The 19994-nt window shown below is 48.8% G+C and overlaps 1 protein-coding gene across 1 annotated transcript in view; it reads right to left on the bottom strand.

The window, feature by feature from the left end:
• The window catches only part of usp16 (ubiquitin specific peptidase 16), a gene marked incomplete at its 5' end in the record, with an annotated part of 46041 nt that overhangs the window by 23138 nt on the left and 2909 nt on the right, over positions 1–19994 (bottom strand). The window contains 5 exons of the mRNA XM_052468768.1: positions 9918–10449; positions 13491–13673; positions 15403–15456; positions 15681–15772; positions 19642–19717. Coding sequence (XP_052324728.1) covers positions 9918–10449; positions 13491–13673; positions 15403–15456; positions 15681–15772; positions 19642–19717 — 937 coding nt within the window. The remainder of the gene's footprint in view (positions 1–9917; positions 10450–13490; positions 13674–15402; positions 15457–15680; positions 15773–19641; positions 19718–19994) is intronic.

Genomic DNA, 19994 nt, shown 5'->3' with positions numbered 1-19994 from the left:
GTAATTAAATAGTGTGGATGGGGGAGGGTTGATTTAGGGCCATTAAATAGTGTGGATGAAGGGTGGGTTGGTTTAGGGCCATTAAATAGTGTGGATGAAGGGCAGGGTTGGTTTAGGGCCATTAAATAGTGTGGATGAAGGGAGGGTTGGTTTAGGGTCATTAAATAGCATGGATGAAGGGCAGGGTTGGTTCAGGGTCATTAAATAGTGTGGATGAGGGAGGGTTGATTTAGGGCCATTAAATAGTGTGGATGAAGGGAGGGTTGGTTTAGGGTCATTAAATAGTGTGGATGAAGGGAGGGTTGGTTTAGGGTCATTAAATAGCATGGATGAGGGAGGGTTGATTTAGGTCCATTAAATAGTGTGTATGAAGGGCAAGGTTGGTTTAGGGTCATTAAATAGTGTGGATGAAGGGCAGGGTTGGTTTAGGGCCATTAAATAGTGTGGATGAAGGGAGGGTTGGTTTAGGGTCATTAAATAGTGTGGATGAAGGGAGGGTTGGTTTAGGGTCATTAAATAGTGTGGATGAAGGGAGGGTTGGTTTAGGGTCATTAAATAGCATGGATGAGGGAGGGTTGATTTAGGTCCATTAAATAGTGTGTATGAAGGGCAAGGTTGGTTTAGGGTCATTAAATAGTGTGGATGAAGGGCAGGGTTGGTTTAGGGCCATTAAATAGTGTGGATGAAGGGCAGGGTTGGTTTAGGGCCATTAAATAGTGTGGATGGGGGAGGGTTGGTTTAGGGTCATTAAATAGTGTGGATGAAGGGCAGGGTTGGTTTAGGGTCATTAAATAGTGTGGATGAAGGGCAGGGTTGGTTCAGGGCCATTAAATAGTGTGGATGAAGGGCAGGGTTGTGGTTCAGGGCCATTAAATAGTGTGGATGAAGGGCAGGGTTGGTTTAGGGTCATTAAATAGTGTGGATGAAGGGCAGGGTTGGTTTAGGGTCATTAAATAGTGTGGATGGGGGAGGGTTGATTTAGGGCCATTAAATAGTGTGGATGAAGGGAGAGTTGGTTTAGGGTCATTACATAGTGTGGATGAAGGGTGGGTTGGTTTAGGGCCATTAAATAGTGTGGATGAAGGGCAGGGTTGGTTTAGGGTCATTAAATAGTGTGGATGGGGGAGGGTTGATTTAGGGCCATTAAATAGTGTGGATGAAGGGAGAGTTGGTTTAGGGTCATTACATAGTGTGGATGAAGGGTGGGTAGGTTTAGGGCCATTAAATAGTGTGGATGAAGGGCAGGGTTGGTTTAGGGCCATTAAATAGTGTGGATGAAGGGCAGGGTTGGTTTAGGGCCATTAAATAGTGTGGATGAAGGGCAGGGTTGGTTTAGGGTCATTACATAGTGTGGATGGAGGGTGGGTTGGTTTAGGGCCATTAAATAGTGTGTATGAAGGGAGGGTTGGTTTAGGGTCATTACATAGTGTGGATGAAGGGTGGGTTGGTTTAGGGCCATTAAATAGTGTGGATGAAGGGAGGGTTGGTTTAGGGTAATTAAATAGTGTGGATGGGGGAGGGTTGATTTAGGGCCATTAAATAGTGTGGATGAAGGGTGGGTTGGTTTAGGGCCATTAAATAGTGTGGATGAAGGGCAGGGTTGGTTTAGGGCCATTAAATAGTGTGGATGAAGGGAGGGTTGGTTTAGGGTCATTAAATAGCATGGATGAAGGGCAGGGTTGGTTCAGGGTCATTAAATAGTGTGGATGAGGGAGGGTTGATTTAGGGCCATTAAATAGTGTGGATGAAGGGAGGGTTGGTTTAGGGTCATTAAATAGTGTGGATGAAGGGAGGGTTGGTTTAGGGTCATTAAATAGCATGGATGAGGGAGGGTTGATTTAGGTCCATTAAATAGTGTGTATGAAGGGCAAGGTTGGTTTAGGGTCATTAAATAGTGTGGATGAAGGGCAGGGTTGGTTTAGGGCCATTAAATAGTGTGGATGAAGGGAGGGTTGGTTTAGGGTCATTAAATAGTGTGGATGAAGGGAGGGTTGGTTTAGGGTCATTAAATAGTGTGGATGAAGGGAGGGTTGGTTTAGGGTCATTAAATAGCATGGATGAGGGAGGGTTGATTTAGGTCCATTAAATAGTGTGTATGAAGGGCAAGGTTGGTTTAGGGTCATTAAATAGTGTGGATGAAGGGCAGGGTTGGTTTAGGGCCATTAAATAGTGTGGATGAAGGGAGGGTTGGTTTAGGGCCATTAAATAGTGTGGATGGGGAGGGTTGGTTTAGGGTCATTAAATAGTGTGGATGAAGGGCAGGGTTGGTTTAGGGTCATTAAATAGTGTGGATGAAGGGCAGGGTTGGTTCAGGGCCATTAAATAGTGTGGATGAAGGGCAGGGTTGTGGTTCAGGGCCATTAAATAGTGTGGATGAAGGGCAGGGTTGGTTTAGGGTCATTAAATAGTGTGGATGAAGGGCAGGGTTGGTTTAGGGTCATTAAATAGTGTGGATGGGGGAGGGTTGATTTAGGGCCATTAAATAGTGTGGATGAAGGGAGAGTTGGTTTAGGGTCATTACATAGTGTGGATGAAGGGTGGGTAGGTTTAGGGCCATTAAATAGTGTGGATGAAGGGCAGGGTTGGTTTAGGGCCATTAAATAGTGTGGATGAAGGGCAGGGTTGGTTTAGGGCCATTAAATAGTGTGGATGAAGGGCAGGGTTGGTTTAGGGTCATTACATAGTGTGTATGAAGGGCAGGGTTGGTTTAGGGCCATTAAATAGTGTGGATGAAGGGCAGGGTTGGTTTAGGGCCATTAAATAGTGTGGATGAAGGGCAGGGTTGGTTTAGGGTCATTAAATAGTGTGGATGAAGGGCAGGGTTGGTTCAGGGCCATTAAATAGTGTGGATGAAGGGCAGGGTTGGTTCAGGGACATTAAATAGTGTGGATGAAGGGCAGGGTTGGTTTAGGGCCATTAAATAGTGTGGATGAAGGGCATGGTTGGTTTAGGGTCATTAAATAGTGTGGATGAAGGGCAGGGTTGGTTTAGGGTCATTAAATAGTGTGGATGAAGGGCAGGGTTGGTTTAGGGTCATTAAATAGTGTGGATGAAGGGCAGGGTTGGTTTAGGGTCATTACATAGTGTGGATGGAGGGTGGGTTGGTTTAGGGCCATTAAATAGTGTGTATGAAGGGAGGGTTGGTTTAGGGTCATTACATAGTGTGGATGAAGGGTGGGTTGGTTTAGGGCCATTAAATAGTGTGGATGAAGGGAGGGTTGGTTTAGGGTAATTAAATAGTGTGGATGGGGGAGGGTTGATTTAGGGCCATTAAATAGTGTGGATGAAGGGTGGGTTGGTTTAGGGCCATTAAATAGTGTGGATGAAGGGCAGGGTTGGTTTAGGGCCATTAAATAGTGTGGATGAAGGGCGGGGTTGGTTTAGGGTCATTAAATAGTGTGGATGAAGGGCAGGGTTGGTTTAGGGCCATTAAATAGTGTGGATGAAGGGCAGGGTTGGTTTAGGGCCATTAAATAGTGTGGATGAAGGGCATGGTTGGTTTAGGGTCATTAAATAGTGTGGATGAAGGGCATGGTTGGTTTAGGGTCATTAAATAGTGTGGATGAAGGGCAGGGTTGGTTTAGGGTCATTAAATAGTGTGGATGAAGGGCAGGGTTGGTTTAGGGTCATTAAATAGTGTGGATGAAGGGCAGGGTTGGTTTAGGGTCATTACATAGTGTGGATGGAGGGTGGGTTGGTTTAGGGCCATTAAAAAGTGTGTATGAAGGGAGGGTTGGTTTAGGGTCATTACATAGTGTGGATGAAGGGTGGGTTGGTTTAGGGCCATTAAATAGTGTGGATGAAGGGAGGGTTGGTTTAGGGTCATTAAATAGTGTGGATGAAGGGCAGGGTTGGTTTAGGGCCATTAAATAGTGTGGATAAAGGGCAGGGTTGGTTCAGGGTCATTAAATAGTGTGGATGAAGGGCAGGGTTGGTTTAGGGTCATTAAATAGTGTGGATGAAGGGCAGGGTTGGTTTAGGGCCATTAAATAGTGTGGATGAAGGGCAGGGTTGGTTTAGGGCCATTAAATAGTGTGTATGAAGGGCAGGGTTGGTTTAGGGCCATTAAATAGGGGGGATGAAGGGCAGGGTTGGTTCAGGGTCATTAAATAGTGTGTATGAAGGGCAGGGTTGGTTTAGGGCCATTAAATAGTGTGGATGAAGGGCAGGGTTGGTTTAGGGTCATTAAATAGTGTGGATGAAGGGCAGGGTTGCTAGCAGGCAGAATGAATAAAGAGAAAATAATACCTTAAAACAATCCATACATTTATACTTTTTTTGCAATTGACATCTACAGTGTATTCGGAAAGTATTCAGACCCCTTCCCCTTTTCCACATTTTGTTACGTTACAGCCTTATTCTACAATTGATTAAGCTCCCCCCTCATCAATCTACACACTATACCCCAATAATGATACAGCCAAAACAGGTTTTTCAACTTGAGTATTTTTTGTACTTTCCCCTCCCCATCCCCAAATCTTGTGACAGCCAATTGGTAGTTACAGTCTTGTCCCATCGCTGCAACTCCACTACTTACTTGGGAGAGGTGAAGGTCGAGAGCCATAGGTCCTTCGAAACACGACCCTGCCAAGCCGCACTGCTTCTTGACACACTGCTCGCTTAACCCGGAAGCCAGATGCACCAATGTGTCGGAGGAAACACCATCCAGCTGGCGACCAGAGTCAGCTTGCAGGCGACCAGAGTCAGGCGACCAGAGTCAGCTTGCCGGCGACCAGAGTCAGGCGACCAGAGTCAGCTTGCCGGCGACCAGAGTCAGCTTGCAGGCGACCAGGGTCAGCTTGCTGGCGACCAGAGTCAGCTTGCTGGCGACCAGAGTCAGGCGGCCAGGGTCAGCTTGCCGGCGACCAGAGTCAGCTTGCTGGCGACCAGAGTCAGCTTGCCGGCGACCAGAGTCAGGCGGCCAGGGTCAGCTTGCCGGCGACCAGAGTCAGCTTGCTGGCGACCAGAGTCAGCTTGCTGGCGACCAGAGTCAGCTTGCCGGCGACCAGAGTCAGGCGGCCAGGGTCAGCTTGCTGGCGACCAGAGTCAGCTTGCTGGCGACCAGAGTCAGCTTGCCGGCGACCAGAGTCAGGCGACCAGAGTCAGCTTGCTGGCGACCAGAGTCAGGCGACCAGGGTCAGCTTGCTGGCGACCAGAGTCAGGCGACCAGAGTCAGCTTGCAGGCGACCAGAGTCAGCTTGCCGGCGACCAGAGTCAGCTTGCAGGCGACCAGAGTCAGCTTGCAGGCGACCAGGGTCAGCTTGCTGGCGACCAGAGTCAGCTTGCTGGCGACCAGAGTCAGGCGGCCAGGGTCAGCTTGCCGGCGACCAGAGTCAGCTTGCTGGCGACCAGAGTCAGCTTGCCGGCGACCAGAGTCAGCTTGCCGGCGACCAGAGTCAGCTTGCAGGCGACCAGGGTCAGCTTGCTGGCGACCAGAGTCAGCTTGCTGGCGACCAGAGTCAGCTTGCTGGCGACCAGAGTCAGGCGGCCAGGGTCAGCTTGCCGGCGACCAGAGTCAGGCGGCCAGGGTCAGCTTGCCGGCGACCAGAGTCAGCTTGCTGGCGACCAGTCAGCTTGCTGGCGACCAGAGTCAGCTTGCCGGCGACCAGAGTCAGGCGGCCAGGGTCAGCTTGCTGGCGACCAGAGTCAGCTTGCTGGCGACCAGAGTCAGCTTGCCGGCGACCAGAGTCAGGCGACCAGAGTCAGCTTGCTGGCGACCAGAGTCAGGCGACCAGGGTCAGCTTGCTGGCGACCAGAGTCAGGCGACCAGAGTCAGCTTGCAGGCGACCAGAGTCAGCTTGCAGGCGACCAGAGTCAGCTTGCAGGCGACCAGGGTCAGCTTGCTGGCGACCAGAGTCAGCTTGCTGGCGACCAGAGTCAGGCGGCCAGGGTCAGCTTGCCGGCGACCAGAGTCAGCTTGCTGGCGACCAGAGTCAGCTTGCCGGCGACCAGAGTCAGCTTGCCGGCGACCAGAGTCAGCTTGCAGGCGACCAGGGTCAGCTTGCTGGCGACCAGAGTCAGCTTGCTGGCGACCAGAGTCAGGCGGCCAGGGTCAGCTTGCCGGCGACCAGAGTCAGCTTGCTGGCGACCAGAGTCAGCTTGCCGGCGACCAGAGTCAGGCGGCCAGGGTCAGCTTGCCGGCGACCAGAGTCAGCTTGCTGGCGACCAGAGTCAGCTTGCTGGCGACCAGAGTCAGCTTGCCGGCGACCAGAGTCAGGCGGCCAGGGTCAGCTTGCTGGCGACCAGAGTCAGCTTGCTGGCGACCAGAGTCAGCTTGCCGGCGACCAGAGTCAGGCGACCAGAGTCAGCTTGCTGGCGACCAGAGTCAGGCGACCAGGGTCAGCTTGCTGGCGACCAGAGTCAGGCGACCAGAGTCAGCTTGCAGGCGACCAGAGTCAGCTTGCAGGCAGCCAGAGTCAGCTTGCAGGCAGCCAGAGTCAGCTTGCAGGCGACCAGAGTCAGCTTGCAGGCGGCCAGAGTCAGCTTGCAGGCGACCAGAGTCAGCTTGCAGGCGACCAGAATCAGCTTGCTGGCGACCAGAATCAGCTTGCTGGCGACCAGAGTCAGCTTGCAGGCGACCAGAGTCAGGCGACCAGAATCAGCTTGCAGGCGACCAGAGTCAGGCGACCAGAATCAGCTTGCTGGCGACCAGAGTCAGCTTGCAGGCGACCAGAGTCAGCTTGCTGGCGACCAGAGTCAGCTTGCAGGCGACCAGAGTCAGCTTGCAGGCGACCAGAGTCAGGCGACCAGAATCAGGCGACCAGAATCAGCTTGCTGGCGACCAGAGTCAGCTTGCAGGCGACCAGAGTCAGCTTGCAGGCGACCAGAGTCAGCTTGCAGGCGACCAGAGTCAGCTTGCAGGCGACCAGAGTCAGCTTGCAGGCGACCAGAGTCAGGCGGCCAGGGTCAGCTTGCTGGCGACCAGAGTCAGGCGACCAGAGTCAGCTTGCAGGCGACCAGAGTCAGCTTGCAGGCGACCAGAGTCAGCTTGCAGGCGACCAGAGTCAGGCGTCCAGAGTCAGCTTGCAGGCGACCAGAGTCAGGCGACCAGAGTCAGCTTGCAGGCGACCAGAGTAAGGCGACCAGAGTCAGCTTGCAGGCGACCAGAGTCAGCTTGCAGGCGACCAGAGTCAGCTTGCAGGCGACCAGAGTCAGCTTGCAGGCGACCAGAGTCAGCTTGCAGGCGACCAGAGTCAGCTTGCAGGCGACCAGAGTCAGGCGTCCAGAGTCAGCTTGCAGGCGACCAGAGTCAGGCGACCAGAGTCAGCTTGCAGGCGACCAGAGTCAGGCGACCAGAGTCAGGCGACCAGAGTCAGCTTGCTGGCGACCAGAGTCAGCTTGCAGGCGACCAGGGTCAGCTTGCTGGCGACCAGAGTCAGGCGACCAGGGTCAGCTTGCTGGCGACCAGGGTCAGCTTGCTGGCGACCAGAGTCAGGCGACCAGGGTCAACTTGCTGGCGACCAGAGTCAGATTGCTGGCGACCAGAGTCAGCTTGCTGGCGACCAGAGTCAGCTTGCTGGCGACCAGGGTCAGCTTGCTGGCGACCAGAGTCTGGCGACCAGAGTCAGCATGCAGGCGACCAGAGTCAGACGACCAGAGTCAGCATGCAGGCGACCAGAGTCAGCTTGCTGGCGACCAGAGTCAGCTTGCCGGCGACCAGAGTCAGCTTGCCGGCGACCAGGGTCAGCTTGCCGGCGACCAGAGTCAGCTTGCCGGCGACCAGGGTCAGCTTGCCGGCGACCAGAGTCAGCTTGCCGGCGACCAGGGTCAGCTTGCCGGCGACCAGGGTCAGCTTGCCGGCGACCAGGGTCAGCTTGCCGGCGACCAGGGTCAGCTTGCCGGCGACCAGAGTCAGCTTGCCGGCGACCGGTTGGCCAAAAGGAGTCGCTACAGTGCGATGGGACAAGGAAATACTGTCCGGCCAAACCCTCCCCTAAACCGGACAGCGCTGGGCCAATTGTGTGCCGCCTCATGGGACACCCGGTCACGGCCGGCTGTGGGATTGAACCCAGGTCTGTGGTGCCTTAGACCGCTGCGCCATTCGGGAGGCCCCAAGGATAAACACTTTTGCAAATGTATTAAAAATGAAAAACAGAAATACCTTATTTACATAAGTATTTAGACCCTCTTTGCTATGAGACTTGAAATTGAGCTCAGGTGCATCCTGTTTCCATTGATCATCCTTGAGATGTTTTTACAACTTCATTGGAGTCCACCTGTGTCCACCTACTAATTTCAATTGATTGGACATGATTTGGAAAGGCAAAAACCTGTCTATATAAGGTCCCACAGTTGACAGTGCATGTCAGAGCAAAAACCAAGCCGTGAGGTCGAAGGAATTGTCCATAGAGCTCCGAGACAGGATTGTGTCGAGGCACAGATCTGGGGAAGGGTAACAACAAATGTCTTCAGCATTGAAGGTCCCCAAGAACTCAGTGGCCTCCATCATTCTTAAATGGACAGCCCACTTGGAGTTTGTCAAAAGGCAAGATTGAACTCTTTGGCCTGAATGCCAGGAAACCTTGGCACCATCCCTGCAGTGAAGCATGGTGGTGGCAGTATCAAGATGTAGGGATGTTTTTCAGCGGCAGGGAGTCTAGTCAGGATCGACAAAGATGAACGGAGCAAAGTACAGAGAGATCCTTGATGAAAACTGCTCCAGAGCGCTCAGGACCTCAGAGCTGAGCGAAAGTTCACCTTCCAACAGGACAACGACACTAAGCACACAGCCAAGACAATGCAGGAGTGGCTTCGGGACAAGTCTCCGAATGTCCTTGAGTGGCCCAGCTGGAGCTCGGACTTGAACCCGATCGAACATCTCTAGAGAGGCCTGAAAATAGCTGTGCAGCGACACTTCCCATCCAACCTGACAGAGCTGGAGAGGATCTGCAGAGAAGAATGGGAAAAACTCCCCAAATACAGGTGTGCCAAGCTTGTAGCGTCCTACCCAGGAAGACTCGAGGCTGTAATCACTGCCAAAGGTGCTTCAACAAAGTACTGAGTAAAGGGTCTGTATACTTACGTAAATGTGATATTTCAGTTTAAAAAATATATTTAAAAAAAAGTTTTTTTTTGTGTCCAGAGTGATGAGGGGGAAAAAACTGTTTAATACATTTTAGAATAAGGCTATAACGTAAAAAGAAAATGTAGAAAAAGTCAAGGGGTCTGAAAACTTTATGAATTAACTGTATAAAGCTACTTTGAGGTTATCTGGCATTAGTGCATAAACCTAACTTTACGAGCCTAACCGTAAGTGCGCCAAGTAACCTACACACCAATCACCAAATGCTTTTGAGAACAGGCTGTTCCATGGTGGCAAAAAAAGGACAATGTCAGACTTTAATTCAATAAGAGAAACGCTGCGAAATGGCAAGTAGAATATAAAGAGAAGAGAGGGCCAGAAAAGTCATGTTTGGGAAAGATTTGGTAAGTAGAAAATAATGTGCGGTTAGGGACCGTCTGTAAAGGTGCTAACTTTATCAGCATTATGAAAGCTGATGGTCCCTAACTGTGGTTGAAATACTATCAGCTTTTATGATGCTGATAAAGAAGCACCTTTACAGATAGTATTTCAACCACAGTTAGGGACCATCAGCTTTTATGATGCTGATAAAGTTAGCACCTTTACAGACGGTCCCTAACTGTGGTTGAAATACTGTCTGTAAAGGTGCTAACTTTATCAGCATCATAAAAGCTGATAGTATTTCAACCAGATAAAATATGCATCCAAGCCGAAATGAATCCTTATCAGAAACATGTTGGCTGGTTTTCATTCTATTTCCTTACAAAGGGTCAAACCGATGTCATTTCGAAATGTCGCAAAGAATCCCCGGACCCTAAACGTCTATCCTCTGCAAAGAACCAGAGGTGACAAAGAACATTTAGGGGGCGGAAAAAAGTGCAAAATGCAACATTACCCGTCTCAGCAGACGTGTCTCCATCTCTGCACCCCAGCTCCAGGTCCGAGTCCTCAGAGGCTAGGAAGGCTTCGTTCAGAGATAGTTCACCCAGCTTGTCTGTCAGTTTGGTGTCTTGCTCATCTCCAGACGGTTGGGCTGCATCACCATCATCATTCTCCTCCTCCTCCTCCTCTCCTCTATGTTCAGCCTCGTGTCCGTCTCTTTTTCCAACCCCCTCAGGGGACTGGTGACTCTGCTCTTCTGACATCACAGTGGAGTGGTTGTTGGACACAGCCACCGGTTCACAATCCTCCTCATCTTTCTCCATGCGCCCTGCCCCCTGAGGTTTCTCTTGGTCCTGCTCTGAGGGAGCGGTCTCGGACCTCTCGGTCTCTGATGATTGGCTCTCAACCAGAGGCTCCTCCTCCTCCTCTCCCTGGGTACTATTTCCTGTCTCCTCCCCCTCCTCTGCTGGTACTGGGCTCTCTGCGGTGTTCTCTGGAGGTGTGAAGCTGTCCAGGGGGACTAGCTTCTGCTGACGTCTCTGGTTCTGTGGACACAGACAGGAGACAGACATTACAGTGTGGTAAACCCAAAGTTAATACAGAAAGAAAAGGCTGTCGACACGGCTACTGCTTTAATACTGCTACTGCTTTGCTACTGCTACTGCTTTAATACTGCTACTGCTACTGCTTTAATACTGCTACTGCTTTAATACTGCTACTGCTTTGCTACTGCTACTGCTTTAATACTGCTACTGCTACTGCTTTAATACTGCTACTGCTTTAATACTGCTACTGCTTTGCTACTGCTACTGCTTTAATACTGCTACTGCTACTGCTTTAATACTGCTACTGCTTTAATACTGCTACTGCTTTGCTACTGCTTTGCTACTGCTACTGCTTTAATACTGCTACAAAATGGCTACTGCTTTAAAAACAGCTACCGCATCCACACTGCTACCGCTTTAATTCTGCATTGACAATGGGTTTCGTTGGACAGTGAATACCATGTGTATAACGTACATACCATTAATAAAACTTGAAACTTTAAAGTACACTATTCATTGAGCTCTGGTCAAACGTAGTGCACTATATAATCAAATAAAATCACACGTTTATTTAGAATAGGGTACCAGAATCCTCCTAACTCTACCTAGGCCTGTTTCTTGGCATTAGGGTACCAGTATCCTCCTAACTCTACCTTGGCATTAGGGTACCAGTATCCTCCTAACTCTACCTTGGCATTAGGGTACCAGAATCCTCCTAACTCTACCTTGGCCTGTTTCTTGGCATTAGGGTACCAGAATCATCCTAACTCTACCTTGGCATTAGGGTACCAGAATCATCCTAACTCTACCTTGGCATTAGGGTACCAGAATCCTCCTAACTCTACCTTGGCCTGTTTCTTGGCATTAGGGTACCAGAATCATCCTAACTCTACCTTGGCATTAGGGTACCAGAATCCTCCTAACTCTACCTTGGCATTAGGGTACCAGAATCCTCCTAACTCTACCTTGGCCTGTTTCTTGGCATTAGGGTACCAGAATCCTCCTAACTCTACCTTGGCCTGTTTCTTGGCATTAGGGTACCAGAATCCTCCTAACTCTACCTTGGCATTAGGGTACCAGAATCCTCCTAACTCTACCTTGGCATTAGGGTACCAGAATCCTCCTAACTCTACCTTGGCATTAGGGTACCAGAATCCTCCTAACTCTACCTTGGCATTAGGGTACCAGTATCCTCCTAACTCTACCTTGGCCTGTTTCTTGGCATTAGGGTACCAGAATCCTCCTAACTCTACCTTGGCATTAGGGTACCAGAATCCTCCTAACTCTACCTTGGCCTGTTTTTTGGCATTAGAGTACCAGAATCATCCTAACTCTACCTTGGCATTAGGGTACCAGAATCCTCCTAACTCTACCTTGGCCTGTTTCTTGGCATTAGGGTACCAGAATCCCCCTAACTCTACCTTGGCATTAGGGTACCAGTATCCTCCTAACTCTACCATGGCATTAGGGTACCAGAATTATCCTAACTCTACCTTGGCATTAGGGTACCAGTATCCTCCGAACTGTACCTTGGCATTAGGGTACCAGTATCCTCCTAACTCTACCTTGGCCTGTTTCTTGGCATTAGGGTACCAGAATCCTCCTAACTCTACCTTGGCCTGTTTCTTGGCATTAGGGTACCAGAATCCTCCTAACTCTACCTTGGCCTGTACCTTGGCATTAGGGTACCATAATCCTCCTAACTCTACCATGGCCCGTTTCTTGGCATTAGGGTACCAGAATCCTCCTAACTCTACCATGGCCCGTTTCTTGGCATTAGGGTACCAGAATCATCTTAACTCTACCTTGGCATTAGGGTACCAGTATCCTCCTAACTCTACCGTGGCCTGTTTCTTGGCATTAGGGTACCAGAATCCTCCTAACTCTACCTTGGCCTGTTTCTTGGCATTAGGGTACCAGAATCATCCTAACTCTACCTTGGCATTAGGGTACCAGTATCCTCCTAACTCTACCATGGCATTGGGGTACCAGAATTATCCTAACTCTACCTTGGCATTAGGGTACCAGAATCATCCTAACTCTACCTTGGCATTAGGGTACCAGTATCCTCCGAACTGTACCTTGACATTAGGGTACCAGTATCCTCCTAACTCTACCTTGGCCTGTTTCTTGGCATTAGGGTACCAGAATCCTCCTAACTCTACCTTGGCCTGTTTCTTGGCATTAGGGTACCAGAATCCTCCTAACTCTACCTTGGCCTGTACCTTGGCATTAGGGTACCATAATCCTCCTAACTCTACCATGGCCCGTTTCTTGGCATTAGGGTACCAGAATCCTCCTAACTCTACCATGGCCCGTTTCTTGGCATTAGGGTACCAGAATCCTCCTAACTCTACCTAGGCCTGTTTCTTGGCATTAGGGTACCATAATCCTCCTAACTCTACCTTGGCCTGTTTCTTGGCATTAGGGTACCAGAATCCTCCTAACTCTACCTTGGCCTGTTTCTTGGCATTAGGGTACCAGAATCCTCCTAACTCTACCTTGGCATTAGGGTACCAGTATCCTCCTAACTCTACCATGGCATTAGGGTACCAGAATTATCCTAACTCTACCTTGGCATTAGGGTACCAGTATCCTCCTAACTCTACCATGGCCCGTTTCTTGGCATTAGGGTACCAGAATCCTCCTAACTCTACCATGGCCCGTTTCTTGGCATTAGGGTACCAGAATCATCCTAACTCTACCTTGGCATTAGGGTACCAGAATCCTCCTAACTCTACCTTGGCCTGTTTCTTGGCATTAGGGTACCAGAATCCTCCTAACTCTACCTTGGCCTGTTTCTTGGCATTAGGGTACCAGAATCATCCTAACTCTACCTTGGCATTAGGGTACCAGAATCCTCCTAACTCTACCTTGGCATTAGGGTACCAGAATCCTCCTAACTCTACCTTGGCCTGTTTCTTGGCCTGTTTCTTGGCATTAGGGTACCAGAATCATCCTAACTCTACCTTGGCATTAGGGTACCAGAATCATCCTAACTCTACCTTGGCATTAGGGTACCAGAATCCTCCTAACTCTACCTTGGCCTGTTTCTTGGCCTGTTTCTTCTGTTTCTTCTGCTGGTACTTGCTGCCAGTAGGAAGGTCGTGGGTGTCTCCATTGGTCATGGAGACAGGGCTGGGGCTGTCTCCGTTATTATATTTCTCCTCAGTGCTAGCCTTCTGGTTCCCCACTCCTTTCTTCTGGCTCTTCTTCCTGTAGGCCTGAGAGACCGCGGCAAACCATGACGTTAATTAAGCAGTAGAGCATGACAGTAACATGGCATAACATAGCGCAACATAACATAACATAACATAGCGCAACATAGCATAGCATAACATAGCGCAACATGGCATAGCATAACATGACGCAACATAGCATAACATGACGCAACATTGCATAGCATAACATAGCACAACATAGCATAACGCATCATGGCATAACATAGCGCAACATGCCATAACATGGCACAACATGGCATAGCATAACATAGCGCAACATAGCATAACATAGCGCAACATGCCATAACATGGCACAACATGGCATAGCAAAACATAGCGCAACATAGCATAACATAGCACAACATGGCATAACATAGCGCAACATACCATAACATGGCACAACATGGCATAGCAAAACATAGCGCAACATAGCATAACATAGCACAACATGGCATAACATAGCGCAACATAGCATAACATAGCATAACATAGCGCAACATAGCATAACATAGCATAACATAGCATAACATGACGCAACATGGCATAACATGATGCAACATGGCATAACATGTAAGATAAACAGCTGGTAAAACGTAGAGGAAATGTCCTCATGGATTGACAGCATGTTTTTCGTGATGATGTCATACATCCGCTAGGGCACATGTTGTTTTCATGATGTCATACACCACTAGGGCACATGTTGTTTTCATGATGTCATACATCCGCTAGGGCACATGTTGTTTTCATGATGTCATACACCAGCTAGGGCACATGTTGTTTTCATGATGTCATATCCAGCTAGTGCACATGTTGTTTTCATGATGTCATATCCAGCTAGTGCACATGTTGTTTTCATGATGTCATATCCAGCTAGTGCACATGTTGTTTTCATGATGTCATATCCAGCTAGTGCACATGTTGTTTTCATGATGTCATATCCAGCTAGTGCACATGTTGTTTTCATGATGTCATATCCAGCTAGTGCACATGTTGTTTTCATGATGTCATATCCAGCTAGTGCACATGTTGTTTTCATGATGTCATATCCAGCTAGTGCACATGTTGTTTTCATGATGTCATATCCAGCTAGTGCACATGTTGTTTTCATGATGTCATATCCAGCTAGTGCACATGTTTTCATGATGTCATATCCAGCTAGTGCACATGTTGTTTTCATGATGTCATATCCAGCTAGTGCACATGTTGTTTTCATGATGTCATATCCAGCTAGTGCACATGTTGTTTTCATGATGTCATATCCAGCTAGTGCACATGTTGTTTTCATGATGTCATATCCAGCTAGTGCACATGTTGTTTTCATGATGTCATATCCAGCTAGTGCACATGTTGTTTTCATGATGTCATATCCAGCTAGTGCACATGTTGTTTTCATGATGTCATATCCAGCTAGTGCACATGTTGTTTTCATGATGTCATATCCAGCTAGTGCACATGTTGTTTTCATGATGTCATATCCAGCTAGTGCACATGTTGTTTTCATGATGTCATATCCAGCTAGTGCACATGTTGTTTTCATGATGTCATATCCAGCTAGTGCACATGTTGTTTTCATGATGTCATATCCAGCTAGTGCACATGTTGTTTTCATGATGTCATATCCAGCTAGTGCACATGTTGTTTTCATGATGTCATATCCAGCTAGTGCACATGTTGTTTTCATAATGTCATATCCAACTAGTGTAGAAAACGACAAACCTATCATCATCATTACCTGGTCTGAGACAGGAAGGGACAGATCCAGAAACATCTCCTTGACCAAAGAAACCTAAAAAACAAAAACAAAAAAAAATCAACAACGACAGACAACATATTTATGGGTGTGTTGCGGTTGTTGTTAAGGTGGTTGGTGGTCAATCGGGGCTGTTCATAGAGGATGGATGATCTTTAGTATCGTTCAGTTCATGGCTTTTCTTTGCTCTGACAGTTGGTGTAATCGGATAGAAACCCGAAGCGGGAGTGATTTGAACTGTTTTGAGTTGTCGTACGTACCGTCTTGCATTGCTGACACATGACTGTGCTGGTCATCTCCCCACCAAACACCTGGTCTACGAAGTTATTAGGAGCTCCCTTCTTCTCATACTCTGGAACAGGCAAACCACAGCATGGGACAACGAAGGATAGACACCAGGGACGTATTGGACTAGGGTCGCCTGGGAGAGTTAGCGAGGCTAATGTAAGAATATTTGGAAGATAAATACACAAAACGCAGAGGACTAACGGTCAAGAGGGAGTTAACGATCGATGGGTCAGAGACAGGGGAGAAATTTGTCTAGGCATTGAGCCTGAAACAGGATACTTGCCATTTGGCCATTGGCCCAGTTTTATTACAAGGAATTCTAATTGGTCAACCACAGGCTAGGGTTGGGTTATAAAACTACATCCTGTCTCTTTGTTCTGTGGAGAGAATCACTGAGGACAGGGGAGAATGAACATCTACCTCTCAGCATAACATCTATGATTTGTCCTCTTTGAATAAACCCATTTTTCTCCCCCAGATTTGCTTTGGGGTCTGTTATTGAAGAGTAACATCAACTGGTAACACTAACTACAATGGTGTGTAATATACTCTAGTATGCAAGATGTCCAAATTCATGGACTATCAATCTAATCAAATGTATTTACAGAGCATTCGCAAAGTATTCAGACCCCTTCACCTTTTCCACATTTTGTTACATTACAGCCTTAGTCTACAATGGATTAAATTATTTTTTTCTCATCAATCTACACACAATACCCCATAATGACACCACAATACCCCATAATGACACCACAATACCCCATAATGACACCACAATACCCCATAATGACACCACAATACCCCATAATGACACCACAATACCCCATAATGACACCACAATACCCCATAATGACACCACAATACCCCATAATGACACCACAATACCCCATAATGACACCACAATACCCCATAATGACACCACAATACCCCATAATGACACCACAATACCCCATAATGACACCACAATACCCCATAATGACACCACAATACCCCATAATGACACCACAATACCCCATAATGACATCACAATACCACATAATGACATCACAATACCCCATAATGACATCACAATACCCCATAATGACACCACAATACCCCATAATGACAAATCAAAAACAGGTTTTGAGAAAAGTTTGCAAATGTAAAAAAAAAAAAACAGAAATACCTTATTTACATAAGTATTCAGACCTTTTACTATGAGACTTGAAATTGATCTCAGGTACATCCTGTTTCCATTAATCATCCTTGAGATGTTTCTACAACATGGAGTCCACCTGTGGTAAATTCAATATGATTGGACATGATTTGGAAAGGCACACACACCCCACAGTTGACAGTGCATGTCAGAGCAAAAACCAAGCCGTGAGGTCGAAGGAATTGACATTAGAGCTCCGACACAGGATTGTATCGAGGCACAGATCTGGGGAAGGGTAACAAAACATTTCTGAAGTTCCCCAAGAACACAGTGGCCTCCATCATTCTTAAATGGAAGAAGTTTGGAACCACCAAGACTCTTCATAGAGCTGGCCTCTCGGTCAAACTGAGCAATCAGGGAGGTTCTTGATCACTCTGACAGAGCTCCAGGGTTCCAGAGAAGAATGGGAGAAACTCCCCAAATACAGGTGTGCCAAGCTTGTAGCGTCATACCCAAGAAGACTCGAGGCTGCAATCGCTGCCAAAGGTGCTTCAACAAAGTTCTGAGTAAAGGGTCTGAATACTTATGTAAATGTGATATCTTTTTTATATATATATATATATAAACGAGCAAAAATCTCTAAAAACGTATTTTTGCTTTGTCATTATGGGGTATTGTGTGTAGATTGATGGGGGGAGACAATCGAATCCATTTTCGAAGAAAGCTGTAACTTAAAATGTGGAAAAAGTCACGGGGCCAGAATACTTACCAAAAGCAATTTATAAATTATTATAAACTATTTACATCAGCAGTTGTCAAAAAGTGCTTTTCAGACACCTAAAACCCCCAAAGAAGAAGCAATGCAGAGGCAGAACCCCTAGCCTTACCCAGAGGCAGAACCCCTAGCCTTACCCAGAGGCAGAACCCCTAGCCTTACCCAGAGGCAGAACCCCCAGCCTTACCCAGAGGCAGAACCCCTAGCCTTACCCAGAGGCAGAACCCCTAGCCTTACCCAGAGGCAGAACCCCTAGCCTTACCCAGAGGCAGAACCCCTAGCCTTACCCAGAGGCAGAACCCCTAGCCTTACCCAGAGGCAGAACCCCTAGCCTTACCCAGAGGCAGAACCCCTAGCCTTACCCAGAGGCAGAACCCTAGCCTTACCCAGAGGCAGAACCCTAGCCTTACCCAGAGGCAGAACCCCTAGCCTTACCCAGAGGCAGAACCCCTAGCCTTACCCAGAGGCAGAACCCCTAGCCTTACCCAGAGGCAGAACCCCTAGCCTTACCCAGAGGCAGAACCCCTAGCCTTACCCAGAGGCAGAACCCCTAGCCTTACCCAGAGGCAGAACCCCTAGCCTTACCCAGAGGCAGAACCCCTAGCCTTACCCAGAGGCAGAACCCCTAGCCTTACCCAGAGGCAGAACCCCTAGCCTTACCCAGAGGCAGAACCCCTAGCCTTACCCAGAGGCAGAACCCCTAGCCTTACCCAGAGGCAGAACCCCTAGCCTTACCCAGAGGCAGAACCCTAGCCTTACCCAGAGGCAGAACCCCTAGCCTTACCCAGAGGCAGAACCCCTAGCCTTACCCAGAGGCAGAACCCCTAGCCTTACCCAGAGGCAGAACCCCTAGCCTTACCCAGAGGCAGAACCCCTAGCCTTACCCAGAGGCAGAACCCTAGCCTTACCCAGAGGCAGAACCCTAGCCTTACCCAGAGGCAGAACCCCTAGCCTTACCCAGAGGCAGAACCCCTAGCCTTACCCAGAGGCAGAACCCCTAGCCTTACCCAGAGGCAGAACCCCTAGCCTTACCCAGAGGCAGAACCCCTAGCCTTACCCAGAGGCAGAACCCTAGCCTTACCCAGAGGCAGAACCCCTAGCCTTACCCAGAGGCAGAACCCTAGCCTTACCCAGAGGCAGAACCCCTAGCCTTACCCAGAGGCAGAACCCCTAGCCTTACCCAGAGGCAGAACCCCTAGCCTTACCCAGAGGCAGAACCCCTAGCCTTACCCAGAGGCAGAACCCCTAGCCTTACCCAGAGGCAGAACCCCTAGCCTTACCCAGAGGCAGAACCCCAGAGACCCTAGCCTTACCCAGAGGCAGAACCCCTAGCCTTACCCAGAGGCAGAACCCTAGCCTTACCCAGAGGCAGAACCCTAGCCTTACCCAGAGGCAGAACCCTAGCCTTACCCAGAGGCAGAACCCTAGCCTTACCCAGAGGCAGAACCCTAGCCTTACCCAGAGGCAGAACCCCTAGCCTTACCCAGAGGCAGAACCCCTAGCCTTACCCAGAGGCAGAACCCCTAGCCTTACCCAGAGGCAGAACCCCTAGCCTTACCCAGAGGCAGAACCCCTAGCCTTACCCAGAGGCAGAACCCCTAGCCTTACCCAGAGGCAGAACCCTAGCCTTACCCAGAGGCAGAACCCTAGCCTTACCCAGCAGAACCCTAGCCTTACCCAGAGGCAGAACCCTAGCCTTACCCAGAGGCAGAACCCTAGCCTTACCCAGAGGCAGAACCCTAGCCTTACCCAGAGGCAGAACCCCTAGCCTTACCCAGAGGCAGAACCCCTAGCCTTACCCAGAGGCAGAACCCCTAGCCTTACCCAGAGGCAGAACCCCTAGCCTTACCCAGAGGCAGAACCCCTAGCCTTACCCAGAGGCAGAACCCCTAGCCTTACCCAGAGGCAGAACCCCAGCCTTACCCAGAGGCAGAACCCCTAGCCTTACCCAGAGGCAGAACCCCTAGCCTTACCCAGAGGCAGAACCCCTAGCCTTACCCAGAGGCAGAACCCCTAGCCTTACCCTTGACTAACTTCTTCGATTGTTCAGCATCTCTTCCGTGTTTTTTCAGTGCTTCCGATATTCCAGAGTTCAGTCTCTGGAGAATAAATAAAAAACAAATGAATGATACAGGTATATATATATATATATATATATATAAATGCTACAGCAGGTTTCCATTTAGAGGAGAAAGGGAAGTCTTATTTGGAGGGCTAGGGTACACATCCTGTTCAGCTAAATAACCTTAATAACTTTACATCTAAAATGTCCAAACTAAAAGATGTTGAATTATAAAAAGAGATAATTAAAAAAACAGTTAAATCTCCCGTGTGTCTGTAGTCTATTATAGGTTACCAGTGTACCAGGAATGGGAT

The sequence above is a fragment of the Oncorhynchus keta genome, chromosome 18, assembly GCF_023373465.1.
Source record: "Oncorhynchus keta strain PuntledgeMale-10-30-2019 chromosome 18, Oket_V2, whole genome shotgun sequence".
NCBI classification, from domain to species: Eukaryota; Metazoa; Chordata; class Actinopteri; order Salmoniformes; family Salmonidae; genus Oncorhynchus; species Oncorhynchus keta.
Note: the sequence above shows the minus strand (reverse complement) of the source record. Positions and strands in the feature narration are given on the sequence as shown.